The sequence below is a fragment of the Aedes aegypti genome, chromosome 2, assembly GCF_002204515.2.
Source record: "Aedes aegypti strain LVP_AGWG chromosome 2, AaegL5.0 Primary Assembly, whole genome shotgun sequence".
Classification (NCBI taxonomy): domain Eukaryota; kingdom Metazoa; phylum Arthropoda; class Insecta; order Diptera; family Culicidae; genus Aedes; species Aedes aegypti.
Genome location: NC_035108.1, coordinates 227,094,095 through 227,122,017, shown reverse-complemented (window position 1 = coordinate 227,122,017; position 27,923 = coordinate 227,094,095). Strand labels below are relative to the sequence as shown.

At 37.4% G+C, this 27,923-nt stretch overlaps 1 protein-coding gene across 7 annotated transcripts in view; it reads right to left on the bottom strand.

The window, feature by feature from the left end:
• LOC5572042 (protocadherin-like wing polarity protein stan) overlaps positions 1–27,923 on the bottom strand; it is a 62,101-nt gene that overhangs the window by 17,514 nt on the left and 16,664 nt on the right. For 4 of the 7 annotated variants that reach the window (XM_021844223.1, XM_001660097.3, XM_021844225.1 and 1 more), the window contains 2 exons: positions 8,110–10,020; positions 55–6,658 (listed from right to left, as the gene is read on the bottom strand). In XM_021844223.1, coding sequence (XP_021699915.1) covers positions 55–6,658; positions 8,110–9,977 — 8,472 coding nt within the window. In that variant the 5' untranslated portion in view covers positions 9,978–10,020. Of the gene's footprint in view, positions 1–54; positions 6,659–8,109; positions 10,021–27,923 lie in introns of those variants that run through there. The other 3 variants (XM_021844227.1, XM_021844226.1, XM_021844228.1) reach the window with 3 other exon arrangements.

Below are 27,923 nucleotides of genomic sequence, written 5' to 3'. Positions count from 1 at the left end.
GCAAATGAGACAGTCATTCATTGTTTTACAAGTAAAAAAAGACGGAATAGTTACCTCATTATCGATCAGTTCTCTCCGTGCTTGAATGCCAATGAAGAATAGCAGTTCAGCGATAAAAACACAGAATAGCAAGTTTTGATGAATGGTGTTCGAATTGGTTTGCAATCCTCGTAGAAGAGCCAGAGAAATTATAACAGCAAACAACGCAGGCAACGATATAAGGAATGCCGAAAACGATGTAATTTGCACCAACAATGATGGTTCTGGGATGATTTCAGGATCGATTACATCTACCAGTACGGCATAACTCGATATTTGACTGCAAGTGCAGTTGATTAAGATGCTTTCATTTACTGGTAGCGCTTCGTAATTTGGAATCTCTGTTTGACAGCCCAACCGTGTCCACAAATTTACGTGAGCATTCCATCGCACGCATTGAGGATTTGAGCGCGCCCCAAACCAACTTCTAGGAATATGTAACCACATTTGTAATTTAATTGGTTGGGGTAGATAAGGATTACCCAATGGTTTGTATTCAATTGGTTTATCCAGGCTGTCGTAGCTGAATGATAGTTGCGAAACGCTTCGCTTTCGTATTTTCGTATATATTGCTTCGTCCATTCCGTACGTTGCTTCATTATTGACTGAACTAGATGACAAAACTACTGTGTCTGGTGGATTCGATGTTTCGAATGGATTTTCATCGATACTCATTATAATTTCCGGATGTTCACCTAAGCTCTCCAGATTATCATGCTCACTCATATCATGAATTGATATTTTAATTTCATTTGAATGTTTTTCATTGATATGTTCATGATTCGAAGGAGCGAATACTTCAGTATCTTTCATAGAATACTTTTCCAAATAATCCGAACGGCCACTCGTAGATTTTACTTCAGGTGGTTTATCTGGAATGGGCACCATTATGCTGAGTGCTAGAACTGGACTAGCGATTTGAACATCGACGCCCCACCTGCGAGTTATAGTTTCATCGAAATTCATTGGGAAAATTGCGCCAGCGTCCTTGTATTGTGCATATCCAACTATAGCTCGATAGTCACTAATGACATTAGTAACTTCATCTTTATCAGGCTGTACGATTCCTAACATGTCTAGCGGAATCAGAATTTTGCTGTGTCGATCAAATTTCGTTTTATCTTGAATATAATTGTTATATTTTGGAAACGAAATTAGAGGATATTTCTGTTTAGTTGGGTGTTGCAGGAATGAACTCGTATCTGGCAAAATAACGCTTTCGGTAGTGAACATATTAGATTTACTATTCCTATGATAACCCGTCAGCAATTGAGGCTCATAACCGAACAATGATTCTGCAGTTACTATGTCCAAACCGAAGGCCATATTATCGTGAACTATTTCAAACGGGTTTGTGTAGGTATCATGTTGCGAGCGACCCAGTATGAGCATATATTTGTTGAATGCCTCTATCAGATCATTGGGTCCTCTTTGGGTTAAATCAGTTAATCTCTTCCATTCGTTTTTGTACTGAATATCTAGTATGACTCCGGCACTTTCCACTAGATTTTTTATGTAATGCTTATCTTGACTGTTGGACAGGTTCAAGCCATTTTGCCGTGATTCATAGTTGATCAGTTCATGCAGTAGTCGTTCCGTTATCAATATATCTGCACCATATAATCTACTTTGAGTAGTTTTTTGCATATCATACAAATAGTCAAACTCGAAATCGTTTGGCTGCCACAATGAGTTTTTCGACGTGAACGATGACTCAAATGCATAAGTACGCATCATATCTTGCCGATCTTCTTTAGCTCGTCCGTAACTAGAAGTGGCACTCTGTAAACTAGCAGCAATTTTTACGGATATGAACGCATTCAGCTCAAGTCCCTCCATTTCTATTTGCGATAGTTGTTTCCGTAGGTCCAAGAATTTTTCTGAGGTACAGTTGAACATATCTGGTTGACCCCATCCTCCTTGTTCGATGTCGCATCTTCTAACGCCTTTTCCTCTAGCTGGCAGAGGACAATTTTCAACAGCAATCTCACCGAAACTCGTTCGAGGCCACCAAACTCCAGCGGAGAAAGATTTAGGACAAGCATCATAAACTACTTCACATCCGTTAAGTGTCACTTCCGCATATGGATTTGAGCACGAATCACAACGCCTTCCTATTACTCCTTCACGACATTCACATTGACCTGCGTTGTTGCATGATTTTCCGTACGATCCTACTGCGTAACATTCACAGGGTAGGCAAGAAGTGTCATTCACCATTTGGTAGTGGTTTTCCCTGCAGTAACACTGCCCTGTTATTTTGTTACAATCTGGATGATAGCCTTGTTTTAAATTGCATTTACAAGGACCACATCCTCGTTCTCCCCACCATCCAGCAGGACAGGGCTGCTGTGTTGTAATTTCACAGTAATCACCAGAATTTGCGGTGCTATTGCACTGACAACGATAACCTTTTTGGTTCATCATATCAGCACGACACTGACCATTGTCTGAACAGGGTTTGGTCGTACAAACTGGAAGGCAGTGCTCTCCAACGTAGCCATGTATGCATTCACAGTGCGCTTCATCCCAACTCATAACACAAGTTGAATGCTCTGGGCAACTATCGGGACATTTTGCATTAGACATACATCCATCGATCACGTTTTCACGGATGGTTGGGCGGTTAAGAACCGACTGAGTGCCTCCAACACGAACGTCTTGTATGCAGCCTTCATAGAAACCGTAGTCACCATAACCGGAAATACTGGTCTCAGAACCTCCGATGACAATTCTGCCTACGTACAAACCTTGTATTTTTTGAGTCATCGGCAATAATCCAACACGCTGACCATAGTCCACCGAAAGTGACACCTCCGTTCCCAGCCATTTGATTTCTATCCGATGCCATTTTCCATCGGCAAGATTTGTCCCAGCAAGAAACATGGGCTCTGCGTTATATGTATAATACAAAACTCCATCTCGCAGAGAGACAATAACAGAACTATTCTGGCCGACTTGTATTTGCATCAAAAATGCATCTTTTTGACGAGTTCTTATTGAAAGGGCTGTTAGCCATGGTAGTTGAATTGGTCGAAGCAATGGATTAAAGCTTAATATCCCATCTCCGTTAAAGCGCCATGGCAACGTAACAGACTCTTGACATGCATTTCCGGAATATCCATCAGGACAATCGCATTCCCAACCTTCGCCCCAACCTTCTCGGCAGGTTCCACCATTGAAGCACGGCTCAGACACACAGGAGGCAGATTTTTGTGGGCAACCTGCTATTGTACCATTATCGGCAATGAACGAATTGAAATCAACATAACGGTGATCGATGTAAAGATCCGATATGCATCCAATAAAATCGTGTGACTGTATTTGGAAATGAGCCGGAATCCTCGGTAACCCGCCTATTTGTAGAGGACCAGTTAGATCTAAAAATCGATGACACGATTCTGTGAGTGAGGAACATCTACGATCTAGTATCATTGTTGTCTGATTTGCACAGTTCCATCGTTGACCAAGACTGGCCAGTGCTAAGGCAATGTCACAATTGTCTACAGACAGAGTCACGGTACGGTTGAAATAAATCACTTCCACCGTATGCCAGTTTCCATCAGAAACGCGTTTGTTTTGTTCCACTACGACAGATTCAATTTTATCACCAAGTGAAAACGAAAACATTACTCTTCCGTTAATGATTTCTAATGCGATGAAGTCATGTTGTTCGTTGTATCTTCCATTGTACAGAAGCAATCCATTGTCTCGAACCGTTGCGAAACTCATTTTTATATTGAACCTGTGTCGCTGCTTCAGACTTGTAAACGTAAGGAATGAATTCCTAGTAAACGATCGCGATATCAGTTCACAAGTTTTTGTATAAGACGGACTATGCGGAGTATTTAGTGTATGTGACAGACAGCTGAAACCTTCTCCACATTGATCGGCAGCACATGGTTTAAGACTTTTAATTTCTGTCTCACAGTTTACTCCTGTATACGATTCTGTACAAACACATGTGTAATCACCTTCTCTCCGTATGCAGCTTCCTCCATTCTGACAAGGATCTGAATAACACAAATCTACTTCTGTATCGCAAAGGTAGTGTTCTTTGCTACCAGTGAAACCCTCCGGGCATTTGCAAGCGAACGTATTAACTGGATAAATTGGTCTGAATAGTACAGTATCGCTATGAATAAACCCTGACGCATTGCCGAATTTAAGTACCGAAATACATTGTTCGTAGTTTAAGCAGGGTTCTCTAACGCAAAGATTATCATCGAATGGTAACACTTGTACGGTTGCTAATCTAGCCAAAATAGCCCGGTTCAAATAGACGCGTTCCTGCAGGTATTGTGGGCTATAATATTCTTCGAAGGCAACGTCTGGACGTCGAGCAGAAAAGCTAACATTCAATATCCTTGAACTGACATCGGTGTCATCCTGAATTGAAAACAAGTAAATGTTTTCCTTGGGGCACGGAATTATTGCTGCCAATCCATCAAGGAAAAAGTTCAATAAAGGGGATAAGAATGCTTCTTCCGTCATCTCATCTAAACGGATAGTAACTGAATTGAATAGCATATCCTCAGTCACAAGACGCACGATCAATTGCATGATTGCCTTGGCTTCATTGATTCCATCTGACACCGATACCTCCATGGTGGCAAATTTGGGAACATTTGTATTGAGCTGTGGACTTAATATCAATCCTCCGGTCGAGCTATTCAATTTCACCAAGTTTGCATTGTTACCGGATAAGATTCGATACGTTAATTTATCAGTAACATCTGCATCGAATGCTGGTATTCTTCCAAAAACACCGCTCGGGAAACAATCCTTAAAGTTGTTGAATATAACTTGAAAATCGCGTAATATTGGCGCGTTATCATTTACGTCCGTTACTAAAATCTCCACATGAACGTCGTTTCGTAACGGAGGGCTAGCTGCACGTATCACCAACTCAAACCGCTTTTTACTGGACTCATAATCCAATTCCGTCATTGTCAACAATTGAGCACGTTCCGATCCTGGTCTCGTAACTAACGAAAATGAATTGGAATCATCTCCACCAATAATCGAGTAGTGTACAATAGCATTTACACCCTCATCTGGATCATGAGCATGAATTTCACCCACCACTGATCCGACAGGGCTGTTTTCCGGAACGTACAAAGTAATTTTATCGGAAGGGAATGTAGGTGGAGAATCATTAACATCGTCTAATCGTATCTGTACTTCTACCGTACTACTTAGCGTGGGTGTTCCCTTATCCGATGCAATTGCTTCCAGATGATAAATTGCTATGCTCTCTCTGTCCAATCCTTTGTTAGTACGAATTACTCCCGATGTGGGATCTACCACGAACGAGCCATCTTCGATGTCCTTTGAGCTAAGCGTGTATTTTATCCTGCCGTTCAATCCCATATCAATATCGGTGGCGGCGATTTGAACTACTGAAGTACCAATGAGTGCATCTTCTGCTATCGTTGCTTGGTACAGAGGTACTTTGAATTGCGGTGCATTATCATTCACATCTGTAACGCTTATTTCTACATCCGTTGTGTCACTTAATGAAGGGTTGCCTCCATCCTTCGCTGTCACTGTTAATAAATAACCACTCATTGTTTCGCGATCTAAGGGTGCGTTCGTAATAATTGCTCCTGTTTGCGGATTGATACTGAACGGTTCATTCGACCCCAAACCATTAACAGATTCATCGTTTAAAAGGTACGTTATTTGAGCATTTACGCCAACATCGCTGTCTGTTGCAAAGACTACCAGAACTGTAGTGCCAACTGGTGCATCCTCAAAAACTGATGCTGTATATGGAGCGTTCTCAAATACTGGTGCGAAATTATTAGCATCAGTAATATTTATGTTGACAATCGCTGTATCAGTTCTTTGGCCGCTATCGGTGGCAGTAATCGTTAGGGCAAATCTTCGCTCTTGTTTATAATCTAGCGGTTGAGCAATTGTTATCAACCCGCGACCATTCTGAGACGTTATTGAAAAACGTCCTCTAGTATTACCAGCCGTAATTTCGTAGTGTAGTCGAGAATCTTCATCGGGATCAGTTGCGGTAACCGTTGTCACAGGTGTTCCTGGGGGTTGATCTTCAGCGATAGTTGCCTCGTAATATTTTGGACTAAACGTTGGATCATTATCGTTCACGTCTTGTATTGTGACTACGACGGAAGTACTTGCAGACTTGGGTGGTATTCCACCGTCCATGGCAATCACTTGGAAGCTATACCTACTTCTTTCTTCTCGATCTAATGGCTTAGTAGTGTGAATCCAGCCTGTGCGAGAATCTACAGCTAGTGGAAGATTATCATCTCTGTCTTGTATATTATATGAAATTTCTGAATTGGCTCCTTCATCAGAATCATACGCCTGCACACGCACTATATTATAACCTACGGGGACACTTTCCAATACTGCTTCTTGGAACTGAGATGTATAAAAACGAGGCGCATTATCGTTCGCATCAAGCACATTGACAAGGAGTTGTGTCGTGTTGCTACGTGATGGACTTCCACCGTCTTGTGCACGAATTACCAATCGATAACTTCTTACGCTTTCGTAGTCCAAGGGTTTCACAAGAGATACATCGCCACTCATAGAATCTATGGAAAATTGAGACTGCGTATTTCCACCAATGATTGCATATCTGAAAATAAAGGAGTAAATAGACGTTGGTAAATTGTATGATCACATTATTTTTAACTCGATATTCGGTATTTCGATAAGTTAAGACAAAGGATTAATGAAAAAGACCACTTATATACATCTTCTTCTTCTTCTTGGCATTAACGTCCTCATTGGGACAGAGCCTGCTTCTCAGAGTAGTGTTCTTATGAGCACTTCCACAGTTATTAACTAAGAGCTTTCTTTACCAAAGTTGCCATTTTCGCATTCGTATATCGTGTGGCAGGTACGATGATATTCTAGCCCAGGGAAGTCAAGGAAATTTCCATTACGAAAAGATCCAGGACCGACCGGGAATCGAACCCAGACACCTTCAGCATGGCTTTGCTTTGTAGCCGCGGACTCTAACCACTCGGCTAAGGAAGGACTATTTGAACTCTAATGATTTAGAATAAAATCAACGGTATTTTTATGATCGATCATGTAAACTATAAGTTGTTGGATTTAGTTTTTTTCACGCATGTACTCCGTAATTTTCTTTGAACCAACATACATTAGTTGTTTAATTGTAACTGAAGCGAGGACTTTTCGTTTTCTTCGAACATCAATGTATATTAATCTCGACCATGGCTAATCCGAAAGCAAAACGGTATACATGAAAATAATTTGTATATTTTATTGAATATATGAATTAAACTTTTAAACTAATGCGTAAACATATGAGGCCATTCAGAACATTACGATAGGTAAGAGATTTGTCAACCATTATAATAGAGCGAAAGATTGTTAATCTGCCTACACTTACTTCGTAATAAGTTGGCGGCGTGCAATCTCATTTCAATATATTCAGTGAAAAAAAGTTGCGGAAAATAATTTTATTTACAACTTTTAAGTTGTCCTCCCTGACAGTTTTAAACTGAAATAAAAAAGTTCCAGAATTAATTAAACGAAGAATCAAAATTAACTAAATTCAAACACCGTCAATTTTCTAAATAAGTGGGGCATGTTAAAAAAAATTCATTAGAGATTGAATTTGTGTTCGTTCTTCAGGTTCGCAATTATAGGAAACACAACTTATGTTATTGTTCATTGAGACCCCTTAACAAATGTAAATGAAATCCTAAATATAAGTGTTAGTTTTTCAATTTATTGTTCAAACACCATTTGTGCGGCAAGTGAAAAGTAGGAATACGTTTTTCAAAAACTGTTGCTGTATTTTTTTCTTCAACTTTACATAAAAATCAATTTCAGCATAGCGCTTTATTTGGTGGGAGTCACGCTAATAAATATACATTACCTCATTTATTTCAATTTAAAGTCTTTAGAATTTGAAGAATCTCAACTATACGATTTCCATAACCCACTTGCGGTACTTGTGGTACCTTAAATCTTTTTTAAACAAACAACAGTTTCTGAGTAATTCCTTTTGTTAGGTGATATAAATCCTTCTGATTGTCGATGTGGCACACTTACCGTATAGCAGCATTATTTCCTTGATCAGCATCTGTGGCTTGTATATGTGTGATAACATTGTTTTCGTTAGTCCATTGGTCCTCGCTAACTTGAACTGTATATGTCCTTTCACTAAACTGTGGGTAATTATCATTGTCATCGAGAATTTTCACTATCACCGTTGCCGTCGCCGATCGCCGTTCCGTTTGCAATGTAGCCATATCGGAAGCAGATACTATCAATTTATACATTTCCGATGTTTCACGATCTAACGCACTTCGTGTTGATATGGTACCGCTTCGAGCATCGATTCGAAAAGATTGTTCATCTTGTCCGTTCGTCGCAGATCCATCCCCATTGATACTTAATATGGCGTATTCAATATCTGCATTTTTACCGATATCTTGATCGGTAGCTCTGATGGTGATAACTGTTGAACCGACACTGACACCTTCACGAATACTGGCTAGAAATTCTTCAGATTCGAACGAAGGAGTGTGGTCATTGCAATCCAGAACGTTGACCTGTAGCGTAGTCGTTCCAGAGCGTGGTGGGAAACTGTCGTCTGTTGCAATAACGCGAAAATAGTGGACATCCATTAGTTCTCGATCAAGGCTTGCCGCAGTTGTTACGATTCCTGTTCGTGAATCTACTTTGAACATGGATTGTGAACGCGAATCTAATAGTGAAACCATCGAATAAACAACAGGAGAATCTTCGGGATCACGTGCTCGGACGGTCGTTACGGACGCTCCCGGTAGTTGTTCTTCCAGCACGGATGCAACGTAAAGTGCTTGCTCAAAGTACGGGCTTTGATTGCGCAGTTCTCGCTTGACACGCTTAGCAATATCTGTATCATTCAGCTCTTGGTGATGGTAGACAACTTTTAGTCTGTGATCGGCATCTACAATATCTTTGCGATTACATTTTACATTGAATGTAATCGCTACCTTCCAGTAAGATTCCGCTATGCATAAATCATCGCTAGCCACTAAGTCAGCAGATTTCGATTCTATTTTGAAACGGCCATCATTCACATCTAAGTATTTCACTGAGCAGTATTGTTGTACTGTTTTCGGTAAGAACGAGTTGATAGAATTGATGAATTGTGACTTTTTCAGGCATATTTGGTTCCATTTATCGGTGGTATGAATGGCATAGGATGCATAGGTTTCCGAAATCCACTGTCGAGCATCATTAATTTTTCGGTGTATGCGTTGGTCCGGTGGGTCAATTAGACCTCGCTTTTTACGAACAATTATATTATGACGGTATGCGTTCTTTTCCGTGCTATCAAATAATATGTCTCCATCTTGGAAGGAGGTATAATTTGTTATTGGCGACCCTAACCATGGAAATTCGCGATAGTAACTGTGGAGATTATTTCCAGTATATTGTCCGTATAGGCGATTATCATGCACTTCATTCGCTCGTTTGCGTCGCCTATTATATCCAGTATCATCTTCTTCAAAAAAGTGTCTAAAACTTTCTGCTACAGAATCATCTGTACAATTGGTCCCAGCAATAAATATACGTAGTGGTAAACTGTAATAGTCTATACTCCGAAGCCGGTTTGAGGTAGAATCAACGTAAAATGTGAACAAATTAGGGTAATAAATTCCGTCGCATGTTAAACGTTTCCTTAGGCGGATTTGTCCATTGGTTGGATCAACTTTGAGCAAATGATGAACAAAGTGTGCAGATTTATGTGTGTTGATTTTGTAGTGCCTCTCGGATCCTAGTTTGTAAACCGATGCATTGAACACGATTCTATTTGGTTCGTCGTTTTCACTGACAATCACCATATAGCCGCTGACACATCTCCAAAGAGATATCACTTGAACAACGAATAGCGCCAGCGATGCTATTCGTGTTTCTGGTAGCTTCATTTTGTGTTCAAGTATAATTGGAAAATTATGTCATGATGAGGTCCTGAAAAGAGGGAAATATAAGAGGAGAAATGAGAGATGGTGTAAATGACAGCATAAGTAATTGGGTTTGCAAACAACTTATCGTGGAACGAAATTGCAATTAACGAGAAGTATTTGCATTTGCTTTAATCAAAACACTTTTAAAACGTTGGGGTTTCCAGGCAGAATCTGACTTTAAAGTTTTATCTAAATGATATCAAATTTTGTTTTTTTTTTTTATAGGATATTGATAGCCGTTCCTGATAAGTATTTTCTGGATCGAACTTCAAACTTCGATATATTTTTGATATTCCTCAATTCAAATAGATTTTGTTGAATTAAAAGTACAGTGAAACCTTCATGAGTCTATATTTCAAGACTTAATAAGAGAAGTTTCTCAGTGCGCATCGTACCTTCGTGCTGTGCGTACACGAATTCTCTCTGCTCTTGGAAGTTTTCTTAAAAACTACCTAAAGCAATAAAACAGTACTTTTCAGTGCTACATAAACAGTATTTTTCAGTGTTAAAATTAAAAACGGAACTTTTCAGTGCTACTAAAACAGTACTTTTCAGTACTATTTTTTCTACTATTGATCCCTTTACGATCCTTGTTTGGACCCGATTTTTCGTTGGACCCGTTGGCGAAAGCTAACGGTGGTAATCCTTCTTGTACACCGTCTTGGGAAAAAAACCTCTTAGGAGGTCACGTCTTCTTTCGTTTATTAACTAAACATGGTATCAACAACTAAGGGTGAATCTCTGAATGCGCAACTTCCTTTCAAAAAAGTGGGATTAAAAACTGCCACTAAACGTGGCAAGAATGAAAGAAAGTACGCTTCCCCGGAATGCGAACTTTCTTCCAAGGGTGAAATGAATAATTGTATCGAAATGAGCAATCAGTTCTATGCCCTAGACAAATTTTCCGAACACCAAATTGAAGCAGCCTCTAGCCCAGGCTCTTTGATTCAAGTGAGGAAGCAAAGAGTGCTATCTATCGTGGTCAGTTGTTCCGAATTTGGGGGATTCAGGCATTGAAGATCTTGAACTCCATTAGGGGAATCAAGGTTTCCTTCCAAATCGCAAAGAAAGGAGACTGTCGCGTTTTGCCGGAAACTTTTAAAGATCGTGAACTTCTTCTCAGACATCTTGAAGAGAAGAAGCACAACTTATGACGACAAAACTGAACGTTTGTTCAAAGTTGTCTTGAAAGGCCTCTCAAGTGATTATAAGTCACCTGAAGAGATCAAAAATGGAATAAATGATATACCGTAATCCGGGGTAACATTGATCAGCGGGCAACATTGATCGGTATGACCCTTCTCGTAAAAAGTTCGAATCATCTTTTATTGATGGAACATATCCAAAGCATGAATGGTGCCTCTCTTTTTAACATTCATGAGCTAATAAAAATTGAGGTTTGTGCGAAAATTGCATTTAGTTCATACCTAAATTTGTCAACTTTTTGAATCAATGTTTTTTATCATTATAGATGACACTACCGAAGATTCATGTCTCACGTGAGTTCTGCAAATGATGTGAGCACAGAAAATGCGGTTGTTACTAAAAATGGCATCGCCGAAAACGATTCCGTTGTCAAATTTGTCATAAGTTTATTCAATTAGGCAACATTAACGAACTGCTACTGAGAATGCACAATTTTCTTAGGAAATTGCCTACCTTTAGGCGTTTTCCGCAGTTCAAAGTGTTTTTTTTTTTAATTACTCAAAAAGTACATGACTTGCAAGAGTTTGGTCTTCATATTCGGCTTCAGGAGCCATGATTTTAGTAAGTAACGATATTTTGAATATTACCGAACTTTGTTAACATGGGTGATCAATGTTACCCCATATCGGCTAAATCAAAAACCCACTCAAAACATTTATTTAAACATACTTAAATCTTTTGGAAATCAAAATACAGTATATAGTCATGAGCGGTGGGTGCCAGTACTTGTTTTAAAAATATAAAACTTGCAACATTTGCATTTTAAAATGAAAAATTTAAGAAATATCGCAAAAACTGATCAATGTTACCCCGGATTACGGTACTTGAATTTTCCCCAGTCCAAGTAATCATCATGAAAAAAAGAACCCAATCTGGCATTGTTCGGAAAGGGCTTTCTCAAGAATATTATTGAGTTCACTTTAACAAAAAAAAAACTAAATAATATTAAAGCTTTAGAAAAAGCAAAACTTTTGTTCGATGTCCGTGTGACATGGGAACATTTTCAGAAACCTGGAGGAAATTACCAGAACTCCACTCAGTGCCGTCGGTGCCATAAGTGGGGTCATGGGCCCGTGCCAGGCAGATAAAAGATAATTTTCGTTACGATAACGGTCGTTTCCGGAATTTGCCTGGTAGAGTATCGAACCCGAATACCCATCAGGAAGATCATAATCATGCTCATTCACAAACTTATTTTAATCCGTCAGGTAGCCGTTCGAATCTTTTAATTTCGAATGTATCTACCCACGGTAAATCCTTTGCCGATATCGTAGCAGGTAATTTGAACTCCTCCCCTATTCGTACTATGAGAACCCATTCTACTTGTTTCAAATCAAATGGAAAAAACCGCCACAGGTAACATCTACTCCGCCTCTTCGTCTACCGAAAATTCGAATGGGAATTCATCAGATAATGTACCCACTTCAAGTGATATGTCTGCCTCTGATTTTAATTTTCTAACTGAACAATTAAATCTAATGATTGATGCAATGTTCAAAGCCACCGCTATGACTGAAGCAGTCTAAGTAGGTGTAAAATTTACAAATCAGATTGTTATTGGAATATTTTAAATTGGAATGCTCGTTCTCTGAATGGTAAAGAGGACGAGCTGTTTAATTTTCTACTGTTAATAACGTGCATATAGCAATTATTAATGAAACGTATTTGAAACCTGGATCTAAACTCATAAGAGATCCTAACTTTTTTGTTTATCGTAATGATCGACTTGATGGGGCATGTGGGGGTGTTGCAATCATCATTCATAGGCGTATAAAACATCAACTGTTTTCGTCATTTGAAACTAAAGTTTTTGAAACTTTAGGCGTTTCAGTTGAAACACAACTTGGTAAATATACTTTCATAGCTGCCTATTTGCCTTTTCAATGCTCTGGACAGCAAGTTAATTTGCTCCAAACTGAATTGCGAAAATTGACTCGCAATAAGTCAATTTTTTTTGTCATTGGTGACTTTAATGCCAAACATCGATCATGGAATAATTCTCAAAGTAATTCAAACGGCAGAATTTTATTTGATGAGTGCTCTTCAGGATATTTCTCAATTCAATACCCTGATAGCCCTACATGTTTTTCCTCTTCTAGAAATCCATCTACGATTGATTTGGTCTCAACCGACTCTAGTCATCTTTGTAGCCAACTGATTACTCATGCTGATTTTGATTCTGATCATGTCCCTGTTACATTTCAAATATCCCATGAAGCGACCCTCAATCCTATCAGCTCTACTTTCAATTATTTTCGAGCCGACTGGAATATATATGAAACATTTATTGATTCTAATCTTAATGTTAATATTCCTTTACAAACAAAGCTTGATATTGACAATGCTCTTGAAACTTTAACAAATTCCATTGTTGAAGCCAGAAGCATTGCAATTCCAAAATGTGAAGTAAAATTTGAATCCGTGATTATAGATTATGTCTAATAACACAGAACACCTAGATATAAGAAATGAATGTAATGTTTGGAATAATACTAATAAAGAAATTTAAAAAAAAATGAATGGACACCACATGTAAATAACATTACATTCACAAGACCAATTACAAATATGTATATTTGTTTAACTTTTCCGTCTATATTATGAATTAAAATGATCGAATGGATCTTAATCGGTCGTATTTTTATTTGTGATGATATGAGTACGCCTAATTCATTTGTATGTTACAAAAATGTCAATATTTAAAGCAAAGCACTTTTTTCAGAAAGATAATGATCAAGATTACCCCGGAAGCTGTGTTTGCGGAAAAGGTGAATAAGTTTTAAAAACATTTAAATTAGCGATCGAACTTAGGACTCTTCGAGGAAGTGGTCTCGAATGTTTGTTCCGAATACCATCAAAGTACCAGTAGCCGCAAATGCCCCCATTACCGCTCAGTATAAAACTAATTTTTCGTGTAAAATGCAATCTTTTACGCAAGGATATCGTCTAGCAACATCAACAACTTCCAAATAAAGCCTTCTGACATTATTTTTATGTATTTAAATAGTTTTTCATATGATAAACAACAAGACCTTGTGAGCGGAACTGGATTAGTAGGTATTATTTTTGTGTGTTCTAATATCGGGAACAAAAAAAATCATGCTCACTATGGACCAGTGCACGAGTTCACCAGTTTGACGTTTGAGCGGTGCCATATTCACTCGTTGCCATGGCCGCATAGATAACACGGCACCGCTAAAACGTCAAATAATGAACTCGTGCATAGGTCCATAGAGCTTAGTGACATTTGATCACACGAACACTAACATACGCTCTTTATACACAGTTTATTTTTGTTTTCCTCAATGAAACTTGCACACGCTTTCCATACTCATCAAAATGCATACACGCTAACTCAGAAGTACCCTTTAAATGGGTTCCATGTATCCATTTTCATGGCCAGTACTGAATTGTCAGAAAAAGGGTATTTTAAAAATACTATTTTTCTAATGTCATAAGAAGGGTACTTAATGCCCATAATGAAGTTCCCATTCGTTTACCAATGATGGGTACATAATACGCATGATACTTTGACGAGCAGCATCGTCATTTTGAAGTTAACTTTGCGGTGTCGTTTTTTGTAGACTAAATATTGCGTTCTAATCCTGAATTCTGCTGGCAAACATATTTAAAATATATTTTCAAGGTAAGTAGTTTCTGGAACGGGTTTTGTTCTGGTCAAAGGGTAATTATTTTCATCGTTTTCATTCTAGAACGATTTTGGATGTGGCCCAGCAATCTCCGAAGCCGATGCCCGATGTGCAAGGTTGCACTTAGCGAGGAAGAGTATCGGGAAAGTGTCCTGTAAAAGGTTAGCTGTTGTCTATAGATTGATCTCCATTGGCTAATTTAAATAGATCATTTCACGCTACTAATAAAATTATGATTGTGTTAATGTGTCGACATAATATTTCAAATAAAACATGTATTGTTTCAGTTGCATTCGTTGATGTTTTATTTTAACAATTTGGGAAAAACTCCACCTGAATATAGAGTGAAATCGACAAAAGATGAGGTTTTTTTACCCATTTATTCGAAACCTATCAAGAGTGAAAAATACCTATGTTTAGAAGTTGCTGCGGAATACTCTTTAATGAGTAAATCGGCTTTACTCATTAAATGGGTTAAACCACTTTAGTTGAAAATGGGTACGAAAGTACCCATTAATGGGTACATCCGAGTAAGCGTGTATATTGCTGTGTGCGTTTGAAATGCAAATATCAAATGCGGGAACACCAAAGGCGGTAAGATATTTCACAATTTGAAAAATTTACACCCGGATTCTGGGGGTTGTTGCATACTGTTTTCCTCAAAGTTTCGCAACCACATCTACACTAGGGCACCCATACCATTGAGCGTGATAATCGCTATGGGGCTCTGCACAAAAATCATCCTCTCTCTTTCACTCTGCCATGAAATTAGTAAACAACAAGGCCAGTAAACGTCAAAATCCTATACAAAATCAAAACAGTGCAGAGCCCCATACTTAACCTTCTAATACCCAACCCCGCCTTTAGACGGGGTACACTTTGGAATTTTGTGTATTTTTTCGTAACTCGGAAATCAAAGTGATTTTATTTTTGGCTTAAACCTTGACTTATAACATACATATAAGGAAAGATTTTTATGACTTTTGAAACTTTTTTGTATTTTTGAACAATTGTTTGAAAAATTGTATTTGTATATAACCTACAAATGCCTGGGGTTCATTTAACGTGTAATATAAAAATCGAAACTTTATAATTTTCTACAATCAACCTATCACAGAAGAAGAGCTTGGTGGCATTAAAATAATTTCAAACCTGTTTTTCCGTTAATTACACGGAAAATAAAAATAATTCCAGAAACAAAATTAAAACTTAATATTTCTAAAAGTACCGTGAAAATTTATTTTTTTATTATTGCCAAAAATCAGTAACCAGAAGAGGCTTCAAGAAAAAATGAAAAAGGATAGGGATGTTCAAAAATAAAATTATAAAAATCAAAAATCAAAATTCACAAATTTGCGAATAAAAATAAATCATTGCCCAAAACGTGTTTAGAACGATTGTAGATAACGAAAAATGATATTTAGATCGAAAATAAAAATTTGGGTATTCACTGACATTTATGCCACCATCCAAGTAACCGCAATGTGATGGATTTTACTCAGATGGCGTAGATCATTGATGCGTGCCACTAGTTCTCTATTTCATTCTCCCGCTGTTCTTATGCAGCGCAAATAGTGACGTCGCTATTTGCGCTACATAAGAACAGCGGGAGAATAAAAGAGAGAACTAGTGGCATGCATCAATCATCTGTACCACCTGAGTAAAATCCATAACATTGAAGTAACCGCACCACCACCAATATGATTTTACCCACGGCATAAAAATTAACAAGGCAGGCTCTTTACTAGTGTAAATCGGATTTGGTTGTAAACATGTGACGTCACTCCTATCGTACTATCCGGGCGACTAGATCATGTTTTTTCCACAAATTTGTTCGAAAACAAATAAAAATCAACGAAGATTCCCCAGAAGTGTCCAGAAAGTGTCAATATAGGAGAGGGTAGAGGGTCGCGTCACTTTTCCCTGCGGGGGTGGGTTATATGTGAGCACACTGAGGAAATGGAACGTATGAGGTACACAAGATTTTCTTATGGAATGTAGACATAAGAAGTATTTTGTTTTTCATTCGAGAATCTTATAAAATTCCACAAAAGACTTATGAAATATTACTCATACAGATATAATTACAAAAGAGTACAATTTTCGTAAGAATTTCATACGAAGATCTTATGAATTTCGAGGAGCGATGGTAATAACATAATATTCACGATAAGCGTGCGTATGCCAATGATTAGTAACACTTGTGAAAGAGTCGACTTCCTATCAAAAAAACACGTAAGAATTTCATACGAATTTAGATATAATTACAAAAGAGTACAATTTTCGTAAGAATTTCATACGAAGATCTTATGAATTTCGAGGAGCGATGGTAATAACATAATATTCACGATAAGCGTGCGTATGCCAATGATTAGTAACACTTGTGAAAGAGTCGACTTCCTATCAAAAAAATACGTAAGAATTTCATACGAATTTCTAATGGAATAAAGACATAAGAAGCAGCTAATGAGATTCATAAGAAAACCTTGTGAAATTTCATCGATCATTGCGTTCATAATATAAATGGCTACAATATCATAAGATACTCTTATGAAGGATCATAGATATCAATTATGGAATTCTTTGGGACCATTATGTATTTAAAGAATCGCTCTTTGAATTTTGGAAAATATAGACTTTCATAAGATCTCTAATGATACCGACAAGACTTTCTTGTGAATATCGAATGTTTTGTGTTTCATAAGAATCTTATGGAAAAAGTCACAAGCGTTTTCTCATAAAATTCGTACGTAATTTTTGGCTCAGTGCAGGATCATCCGTGTTGCGTGTCGCTCGCGCAACACGATGACATAGTGTCGCGGATCGCGTTAGTAGTGTTTGATCCTTTGGTCGTGTAACTTTGTCCTGCGGGGGTAGGTGATGTGAGCAGGATCGACCGTGTTGCGCGTCGCTCGTGTAGCACGATGAGATAGTGCGCGGATCGCGTTAGTAATGTTTGATCTTTTGATCTTATTGCTTGCTCTTGTTCGGCGTACAATGCGTTTATCGAATAATATCGCGAATCCGATTAGGCGTGAATATATCATGGATCACATCACCAACCAAAGGTAACTCCCAGATCCTTAGCATATTCCACTAACCCAAAATCCTTTGCATGACAACTGTAGAGATGCAGAAGATTCTTCGGTCTCTAGTAACAATGGTTGTCTAACTAATATTATTTCCTTTCCCGATAATCGTAAACACGTGGCCGGCGCCGTTATTGACTTTTAAAATGTGAACTCTCTATTTGTGCACATTGAGGAATAGTGAGCCCCATTCATTAAATCTCTGTGCAACTTTGATTGCTCTGGTCAATCACGGAGTAGGGGATTTTTTTTTTATTACCGTACGAGTTTGGGCCGAAGGGTCTCAGATTTTCATGAAACTTTTTCCACAGGCAGGGCTCATGGAAATATGAATAAAAAAAAATTGAGAAAAATTCAGGGTCGCCTATTTTTCCGGAAAACTCAGGTGGAAATTTTTTGTTTTCCCTTGACACTACTTACTTTGAAAAATCATAACTCAAGAACGAAGCATCGTAGAAACAAAGTTTTTATATGAAAATTTAAGCAAATTTTCTCAAAAATCCAAAAAAAAATATGAACTGGAAAAAGTTTTCCACAAAATTTTCCACCGTTGGGGAAATTTGTAAAGAAAAGCCGGAAAAACTATGCCCGAACTCGTGGAAAATTTTCAAAAAAATATTTTCGAGAAGGTAATTTTATAAGCTTTAATCACTGAAATTTTGCGAATGCACTTTTTTTTCGTTTTTGAGTTATGGCCAATTTTGTGAAAAATGTCCAGATGTGCCATATAAGACTTTTCTTTGAAAAATCATAACTCAAGAACGAAACATTGTAGAAACAAAGTTTTTATATGAAAATTTAAGTTTTTTTTCTCAGAAATCAAAAAAATATATGAACTGGAAAAAGTTTTCCACAAAATTTTCCACCGTTGGGGAAATTCATAAAGAAAAGCTGGAAAATCTATGCCCAAACTCGCGGAAATTTTTTAATAAAATATTTTTAAGAAAGAAACTTTATAAACTTCAATTCTGGTAACTTTTAGGATGTACTTTTCGTTTAAAAATCATGACTCAAGACTCATCATGACTTGTCGAACCGGATTCAAATTATCTCAAAAATATGAAATTTTTGAAATGGAATCAGTTTTCCAGGACATTTTTCACTGTTTATGAAAACAAATAATGAAAACCCGATTAGCTATTCCAGCTTTCAAACAAAGTATATTTGAAAAGAGCGATCAATAAGATCCAATCCTACAATATTTTTTCAATACGCTCATTTTTCGTTCCTAAAACATGATCAAATATTGCTAGGATGAGCTGTTTAAACCATATATTTACAAATTTATAAGTTCATAAACAAAATTTCTTAAGAACGAAACTACCGTCAAACGGGGCTTCTTTTGACATTATTTCCACATTCTTTAACTTTGAGCATTTGTAACTCTTAGAATTATGGATTGATGTTGATAATTTTTGCCTATATTTAAGTTGTATATGTACGTAACAAATGTGCAAAATATGAGGCAAATCCATCAAGAAATAACAAAAATGCTTGAATAGCGAAAAAAGCGTGTCCTTCAAGACAAAAAAGGGGCTACTTTGGACATTTTCACAATTTGCTAATGAAATGATTTTTTTTATAACTTTCAAACTGATTCAATAAATTGTCGTCCACTGTGATGTTTTGGAACGTTTTTCATTGATAAACTTAATGTAGAAAATTGCAAAGCTAGAATCAATTATACATATATATCAAATTTCAACGAAACATGCCATTCACTATTCTCAGTTTGCAATATGAAACTTAAATTTTCAACTTCCTCTTAAATGGAACTATCAGTTACGAATGCTCGATTTTCAAGTTGACATAAACGAACGACGTAACTACTAGGTACTGCGATGATAAATGAGTTATGTACAAAAACTCTTTTTTTTCTATTCTTACTGTTATATGAACGATATGTTGAAGAATCACATTAATACCGGTAACTAATTTAATACCAGTAAGTTATTTTCATTAAAAACGCAATCTATGAAATAAAGTTTAGCATGATCGTAAAGAAGTAAGTTTGCTTTTGTAATATGCTTTTAGCTTCTAAGCAGTTTAGAGCTGGCTTAAGAGTAGTTTAATTTAGGCATTTGAAGGATGCAACTGTTCTGTACTACAAATTCATGTAAATTATGACGAAAAATTGTGTTTAAGAGATTATGTTGTGAATTTGGCATTGGTACGTATTGAAATATATGCGTTTTATGTCTGTTCACTTTTACAAACATTTATTTTATTTTTTTAAGTTGTAAAATACACAAACCAAAACATTATAATAAAATTAAAGTCGCAAAAATAAGACCTTTGATCAATTATTTTAATAAAACAACAATTTTAAGCAAAACAAATCACAAGATTTTCATGAAACATGACGATTCGATAGTTTTGTGATGCTCCCAATAAGTTTCCAAGACATGGGTAAAATTCAAACAATGTTTGTATAGCCAATGTTTTATACCTTGTGAATATTTATTCGGGCTTTTTTGAAATGTTTTCTTGTTTATCCTGTTATTGTTGATGTTGTTCCAAGAAAACATCATGCCTAGTGGTAGAGCATATATTGGTTAATAAAAGTGCTGAAGACACAAAATAGCTCAGATTAATATTTACGCTGCTAATAAATACAAAAGGTGAGTGTCCAAAGTAGCCCCTGGAATCAAAAGTAGCCCCATCCGACGGTACATAGAAACAAAGTTTTCTTCAATCAGAATGTAGGCATTTTATTCCTGTTAGGTAACTACAAAATTGACAGTTAAATAAATGGGTAGACAATATGACAAATAGGTATTTACCAATTCAAGTTTAAAGCGTTGAAATGGCTTGAGAATCATAAGTTTACCAAAAACTAACAAAGAGCAGTGAGAAAGTGCAAGTGTTGTCTATCAGCTGTATATTCCTCGTTATTATTTTTTGTAAAGTGAAAAAAGTTTTCCCGAAGCTGTTGAAATGGACAAAGTTCAATATTACGAATACAATTCTTTATGCTGTAACCCCTTCGGACTGGACGGCCACAAATCAGTAAGGACAAATCTACGATCGATCAGCCAAGGCCTCATCAGTAAGCTTCATTCGAATGGAGTTCGGTGGATTACGGAAAAGATGAAAATTTGCGTGAAGTGCTCCATTACCGGTGACCAGAAGGCTCTCGTAACGGATATTCCAGAACAGTCTTGGGAACTGTGACCACAATTCACCACAGTTCATCGATTCTGCCATTCCACCAAAACACAAAGCAGCAGCAGCATCAATACCATCAGGCGTTGCGCTGCCAACGGTTCACACACTGCTTGACTGTTTTTGTCTCTCCACTATGACCATTTTCGGGCAGCCATTCCAAGCTGAATGATTGAAAAAAGTGTTAAATCATTCAATCGCTAATATTTCGCTTGTGTTTTCAACTAATTGAAATCTATTAGCTCTAACAGAAAGACCACAATCATTCCGTTACGATACATATAAACAAGTTCAATTTCATACTGCCTTTATCGAGCAAAAATGCAAAACCCCGAAAACCGCAAAAATCGTGTCACCACTGTGCTCGAGTCATTTCGCATTCGGAGTTGAAAAACGTTAGGAAGAAGAAGATTACATTTTTTGAAGAGCCGTGACGTTTTTTGTTTTGAACCGTCATGGTTTGCTTTGGATTTTGATGGTCGTGTAGAAAGATGTAAATGTAGAGGCGGTAAATGTTTGCTCCAGTACTTTTCTCATCCCTGTTCCAGAAGCAATGGCGTTTGAGGAACAAGTTTCACCACTATCTTCGTTGGCGTCGCCAAAGGAAACTCCTTCTTTGGGTGAGTCAGTTGGTTCTATAAATAATGTACAAAAAATACAAGAGCTTGCTAAATTCTTGGAAATTTCTTTTCAAGTAAAATCTTCACGTTTGGATGCTTCTAGTAGTAACTATCGCAATGCTTCTATGGACGAAATGTTCAATCAAATTTTGAGTAAAATAAAGACTTGGTTTCCGCCTAATATTGTCGATGTTACAGAGGATTTTAATTCCGTTTTATTAAATTTGAACTCAGCTGTTACAAAAGCCGAACCTGACAAGCAAATTGAACTTCTAAAATTACTACCTAGGAATTGGTCATATGCCAAAGTTAAAGCTCATGTTGACGTGTCTCAACACGTTATAACTGAATCAAAAAAATACAATTTAGGGATTCAACCACTTTCAAAAGTAGGACGACCCTCGCATGGATCAGATGTCCAAGACATAGTTTCAAATTTTTACCTAAGGGATGATATCAGTCGGCCATTTCCTGGCTTGAAAGATACCATATCTATTAAGTTACCCAATGGAGTGCGCCAAAATGTTCAAAAATGCCTTTTGCTTGACCCTTTGGATACTTTATATAAACAATATTTGGAAACCTGTAAGAGTGAACAGGAATCTGTCTCATTCACATCGTTCTGGAAACTTAAACCAAAACAATGTGTTTATACAAAGGATTCATCGGCCATGAATGTTTGTGTTTGCATGATACATGAGAATATGAAATTCATGGTTGATGCATTGAAAAAAACTAATTGCTTTGAAGTTCATAATACAGAAAAAAAACTTAACACCTTTTTGACTAGTCAAATGATATGTCCAGATAGTACAGATGATTGTTACTTGAGGTCCTGTGAGGATTGTAAATTAAAGAAATTAGATTTTGTTGCCAATCGCTTAGATGAAAACAACGTTGAAGAAGTTAAGTATTGTTTTTGGATTATTTCTCCTCGTTGTGAAATTATCAACAAAGAGAGAACACAGAGAAGTTTCTTGTGCATCAATTCAAAGTAGATAAACAAAATAAATTTATAAGAGCTAAAAAGGAATCACTAGTTGAAAACAAAGAAATAATGTGCCAGATGGATTTCGCGGAAAATTATTCGTGCGTGATACAAGATTCCATTCAAAGCCATTACTTTGTACGACCTCAAGTAACAATACATCCATTTGTAATTTATTACAAAGACAAATCTTCGATCGAAGTCTTAAATTTTGTTGTAATTGCTGACAAAAAAAGCATAACACGACATCAGTTTATGCTTTTCAAACAAAACTAATTTCAAGATTGAAAAATAAATTTCCTGAGCTTGAAAAAATAATTTATCTTTCTGATGGTTGCGGAGAGCAGTACAAAAATAAATCAAATTTCAAAAATGTATGCAACCATGAAAATGATTTTAAAATTAGAGCAGAATGGCACTTTTTCCCAACCTCACATGGAAAAGGTCCATGTGATGGTATCGGTGGCAATATTAAGCGAATGGCTAGAGATGCTAGTATTAGAAAGTCAGCGGAAATTAATGACGCCAAACAATTTTTTGACTGGGCTGTGTCGCAAAAGGTGAAAGACCAATTTAAAAAAGATTGGGAATTCATCTATGCAACTGAAAATGACTATTCAGAGGCTGAAAAATTATTTCAGGAGAGATTTTCTAATCTTGTTCCAATTCCTGGAACAAAAAAATATCATTCATTTATTCCAAAAGATGAACGAAGCATTTTTGCGAGTGAATTCTCAGATACACATGAAAACCAAGAAAATACAGCATGCTTTGTTCTTAATAGTACAGTGACCCCACGCAGTTGAATCACCCACAATTTATGAATCAGCTGATTTCAAAAGACAAAATTATTATCAAACTTGTCACAAAACATCGCAGAATTATTTTTACACATAGTTTCTTATCAGTAAAAATAGTTCTGTGATGTTTTGTTCTAAAAAAGCACATTGACGTTCTAGTTACTCCGCTTCTTTTCATCTTTCGGGCATCGATTAGCAGCGGTGTTTTCCCATCTTGCTGGAAGATTGCTCACATGTACCCAGTGTACAAAAAGGGCGATAAACGTGACGTCAATAATTACCGTGGAATCACATCCCTATGTGCCGTCTCGAAGCTGTTTGAATTGGTTATTATGGAACCCCTGAAGGCTCATTGTCAGCAGCAACTGAGCGAGGATCAACACGGATTTATGCCAGGGCGATCAACTGCATCCAACCTTATTTGCCTTACTTCCTATATAATGGATAGTATGGTTCGCCGTAATCAAACAGATGTGATATACACGGACCTAACTGCAGCCTTTGATATGGTGAACCATGACATAGCAATCGCCAAACTAGACAGGTTTGGAATCAATGGCAGGTTTTTGCAATGGTTTCGATCATATCTGACAGGTCGAGAATTGAAGGTCGTTATTGGTGATTGTCAGACTGCTTCGTTCATGTCTACGTCAGGAATCCCTCAAGGAAGCCACTTGGGGCCTTTAATTTTTCTGCTTTTCTTCAATGATGTACACCGTCAGATAAAGGTCCCCCGGTTGTCTTATGCAGACGATCTTAAGATTTTTCTTGAAATCCACTCTATCGAGGATTGCGACCTTCTCCAACAACAACTCTCTAGTTTTGCAGATTGGTGTACTATCAATCGCATGATTGTTAATCCCACGAAGTGCTCTGTGATCACTTTTTCTAGAAGGAGAAGTCCAATCCATTTCAGTTATCAGCTCATGGGTGCTGAAATCGAACGTGTCGACCATGTGAAGGATTTGGGAGTGGTCTTAGACACGACCTTAACTTTTAATCAACATGTGTCTTACGTGGTTGGTAAGGCGTCACGTGTTCTAGGATGCATTTTTAGGATAGCTAAAAACTTTACTGATGTGTATTGTCTTAAATCACTGTACTGTTCCTTGTCACGTTCTGTTCTAGAATACTGCTCGGAGGTTTGGAGTCCAAACTACTCCAATGGAGTCGAGCGTATCGAGTCTGTGCAACGGCGATTCTTACGCTTCGCCCTCCGTAGGCTACCGTGGAGAGACCCTTTCCGCCTCCCCAGCTACGAGAACCGTTGCCGATTGATCGATCTTGAACCCTTGCACGTTAGACGCAATACTGCCAGAGCTTTGTTTATCGCTGACTCTCTTCAAGGTCGACTTGATTGCCCCACTATTTTGGAGCAAATCAACATAAATGTTGCACCCCGTACACTGCGCAACAACCTCATGCTCCGCTTACCGTTGAGACGAACCAATTATAGTATGCACGGAGCTATTAATGGTCTGCAAAGAACATTTAATCGGATAGCCTCAGAATTTGACTTTGACACTCCCCGACGCACACTTCGCCGACGTTTTTCAAGTTTTTTTGCAAACGCCGCTGGTGATAGTTGAATGTTTTGTGTAGTATTGACTTGTGTTCACTTTAAGCTTAATTTGACCTTTTGTTAGTATTAAGACTAGAATTAAGTTGACATCATTGGGGCTGTTGATTGCCTGTTGATGTATTAAAGAATAAAGAAAGAAAGAAAGAATTGTGTATTTTGAAGTCAGCTGATTCATAAATTGTGGGTGATTCAACTGCGTGGGGTGACTGTACAAAGAAACGAAAATCTTCTGGTGGTAGCAACCAAAGGCAATCTTCCCGGTAGAAAAAAAATATAGTTTTAAGATAAAATGTAAGTTATGTACTGAATAATTGAATAAATAAAATTAAAGAAAAATATAAAAAGAATCTTATTTGTTCCATAGAAAAGAAAGAATCCCTTAGAATGGAAAAGAAACAGTTTTTTCAGCTTTGCCTAACGGTGTAATGTTTCATGAAAAATATAATCCAATCCGACTTATACTTCATTAAAACCAATCCCATATCGTTTCTTTCAGATCTTTCAGAAAATTTGCAATTGCTTTGATAAAAAAAAAACCTTGTTTTTCTGATGGTTCGATTGAAATATGGGTTTTCAAAGAAAAGGCTAATATCAAAGACACATTAAAGACCTCCATGTCCCTTGCAGTTGCCCAAAATTTTATGGCTCATATGGTAATCTAGAATGCCGTGAAAAGTGTACTGCGATCTGTCAAACTTGGGTACCTTTTGCACTACCGAGGGATTTCTGAGAAAATTTGCTTAAATTTTCATATAAAAACTTTGTTTCTACGATGCTTCGTTCTTGAGTTATGATTTTTCAAAGTAAGTAGTGTCAAGGGAAAACAAAAAAATTTCCACCTGAGTTTTCCGGAAAAATAGGCGACCCTGAATTTTTCTCAATTTTTTTTATTCATATATCCATGAGCCCTGCCTGTGGAAAAAGTTTCATGAAAATCTAAGACCCTTCGGCCCAATTTGTACGATAATAAAGAAAAATCCCCAGTAGCAACTACGAATTGTATGGTCATTTATGCTTACACTGAAATGCATTTTATTGTGGTAACTACTGAATCCATGGTAAAATTAAGAACTGCACCAACGATTTTCAACCGACTACATTAATCTGTTAACACTACCATAACATAGTCAACAAGAAAATATATTCTGTTTATTTAACCAGAGTCGTAGTATTTATGACTAGAAACATTCTAGATTTGACAAGTTTGGCATTATACTTTTTACCATACCATTTACCATTGCACGGTGGGTGTCACGGATTGAAATACAATGCTTTGTAGTCGAGGCTACTATGGACATAGTCACATTTACTGCACTGCTCAGTGATTGGTGGTTCACAAATCACCAAACCAAACCATCAAACCGGTGGAACACACGGTCATCTTACTGTTCTTGGCCCTACGTCCTCACTGGGACAAAGCCTGCTTCCTAGCTTAGTGTTCAATGAGCTCTTCCACAGTTATTAGCTACGAGCTTTCTTTGCCAAAGTTGTTATTTTCGCATTCGTATATCGTGTGGCAGATATGTTGATACCAGTTTTCCCATGAACCGAACCGATGTGCAACTTTGGTTTGAACCTTGCAACTTGTGTTGAACCACAAACGCGCTTCGTTTCTGTACCAGTGTATCAAACCGAACCCGGTACATGTGTACTTCGGTTCAAACTTTGGTTCAAACTTGGGTTCAAATAATGGCACAAAGCAGGCAGACAGAGAACGGTTGAGATCCACGCGGATAAATTTCTACGATCATATATGGAACTTCTTGGTTCGAATCGCAAGATCCTTGAGGCTTGAATAAATGTTTCATTTAAGTAGATCAATTGAGATCAACACTTTGAATAACATTTAGTGGTAACTTTATGAAAAAAACCAAGGATTTTACTATATCAAACAACAAGACACGATATGTAGAAATTGATAAGCGTAGATTTCAACAATTTTCTGTCTGTCCATTTGTGTTATCGTTCTGAGCCTCGGATGCAACCGAAGATTTGCACCAAAATTTGAACCGCGGTTGCAATCGAGGTACAAATGGACCGGTTTTCGAACCGGCGTTGCACCGATGTTCTCTTTACACATGTTTGGGTTTAGGTTCAGCGTTTCGGTTTGCACACTAAAACAGAGTACAAGGAGAGTACCGAAACCGCCTGAACCAACGTGTTCGGTGTTCGTTTGGGAAGACTGGTTGATACTTTATGCCCAGTGAAGTCAAGGAAATTTATATTACGAAAAGATCCTGGACTGACCGGAAATTCAATCCAGACACTTTCAGCATGGCTTTGCTTTGTTGCCGCGGACTCTAACCACTCGGCTAAGGAAGGCCCCAATGTATAGTTCAAAATATGTTGAAAATCCTTTAACGGTTATTGCAAAACAGTCATAACTTTGCAAATTACTAGTGAATTGATTCGATTTTTTTTTTTATTTGCACTGGGAAAATCTATGGAGATTTCTTCGGATGTTCAAAATATATAGGAGAGGGTGGTTCAAAAAATCGTTTTTGTTCCACGCCGCTCATTCGATTCTAGATCACAATATGAGTGTCCTCCCAAAATTTGAGCTCATTTGGATGAAAACTGAGATAGCACAAGCAATTCAAAGTTTGTATGGGTAAAGCAAGCAATTCGTTCGATCGATAATAGTGTTTGTCCATGTGCCCTTGAGGGTTAGACCAACGCAGATACTGTTAGATACACTTGTCAGCTACAACTTTGCCGAAGACCGTTTTCAAATCGGACGTCTCAGTAATTAGTTATTGTTTTATATACAATTTAAAATTATTCGACACTGTTCATTCATCTTCTGA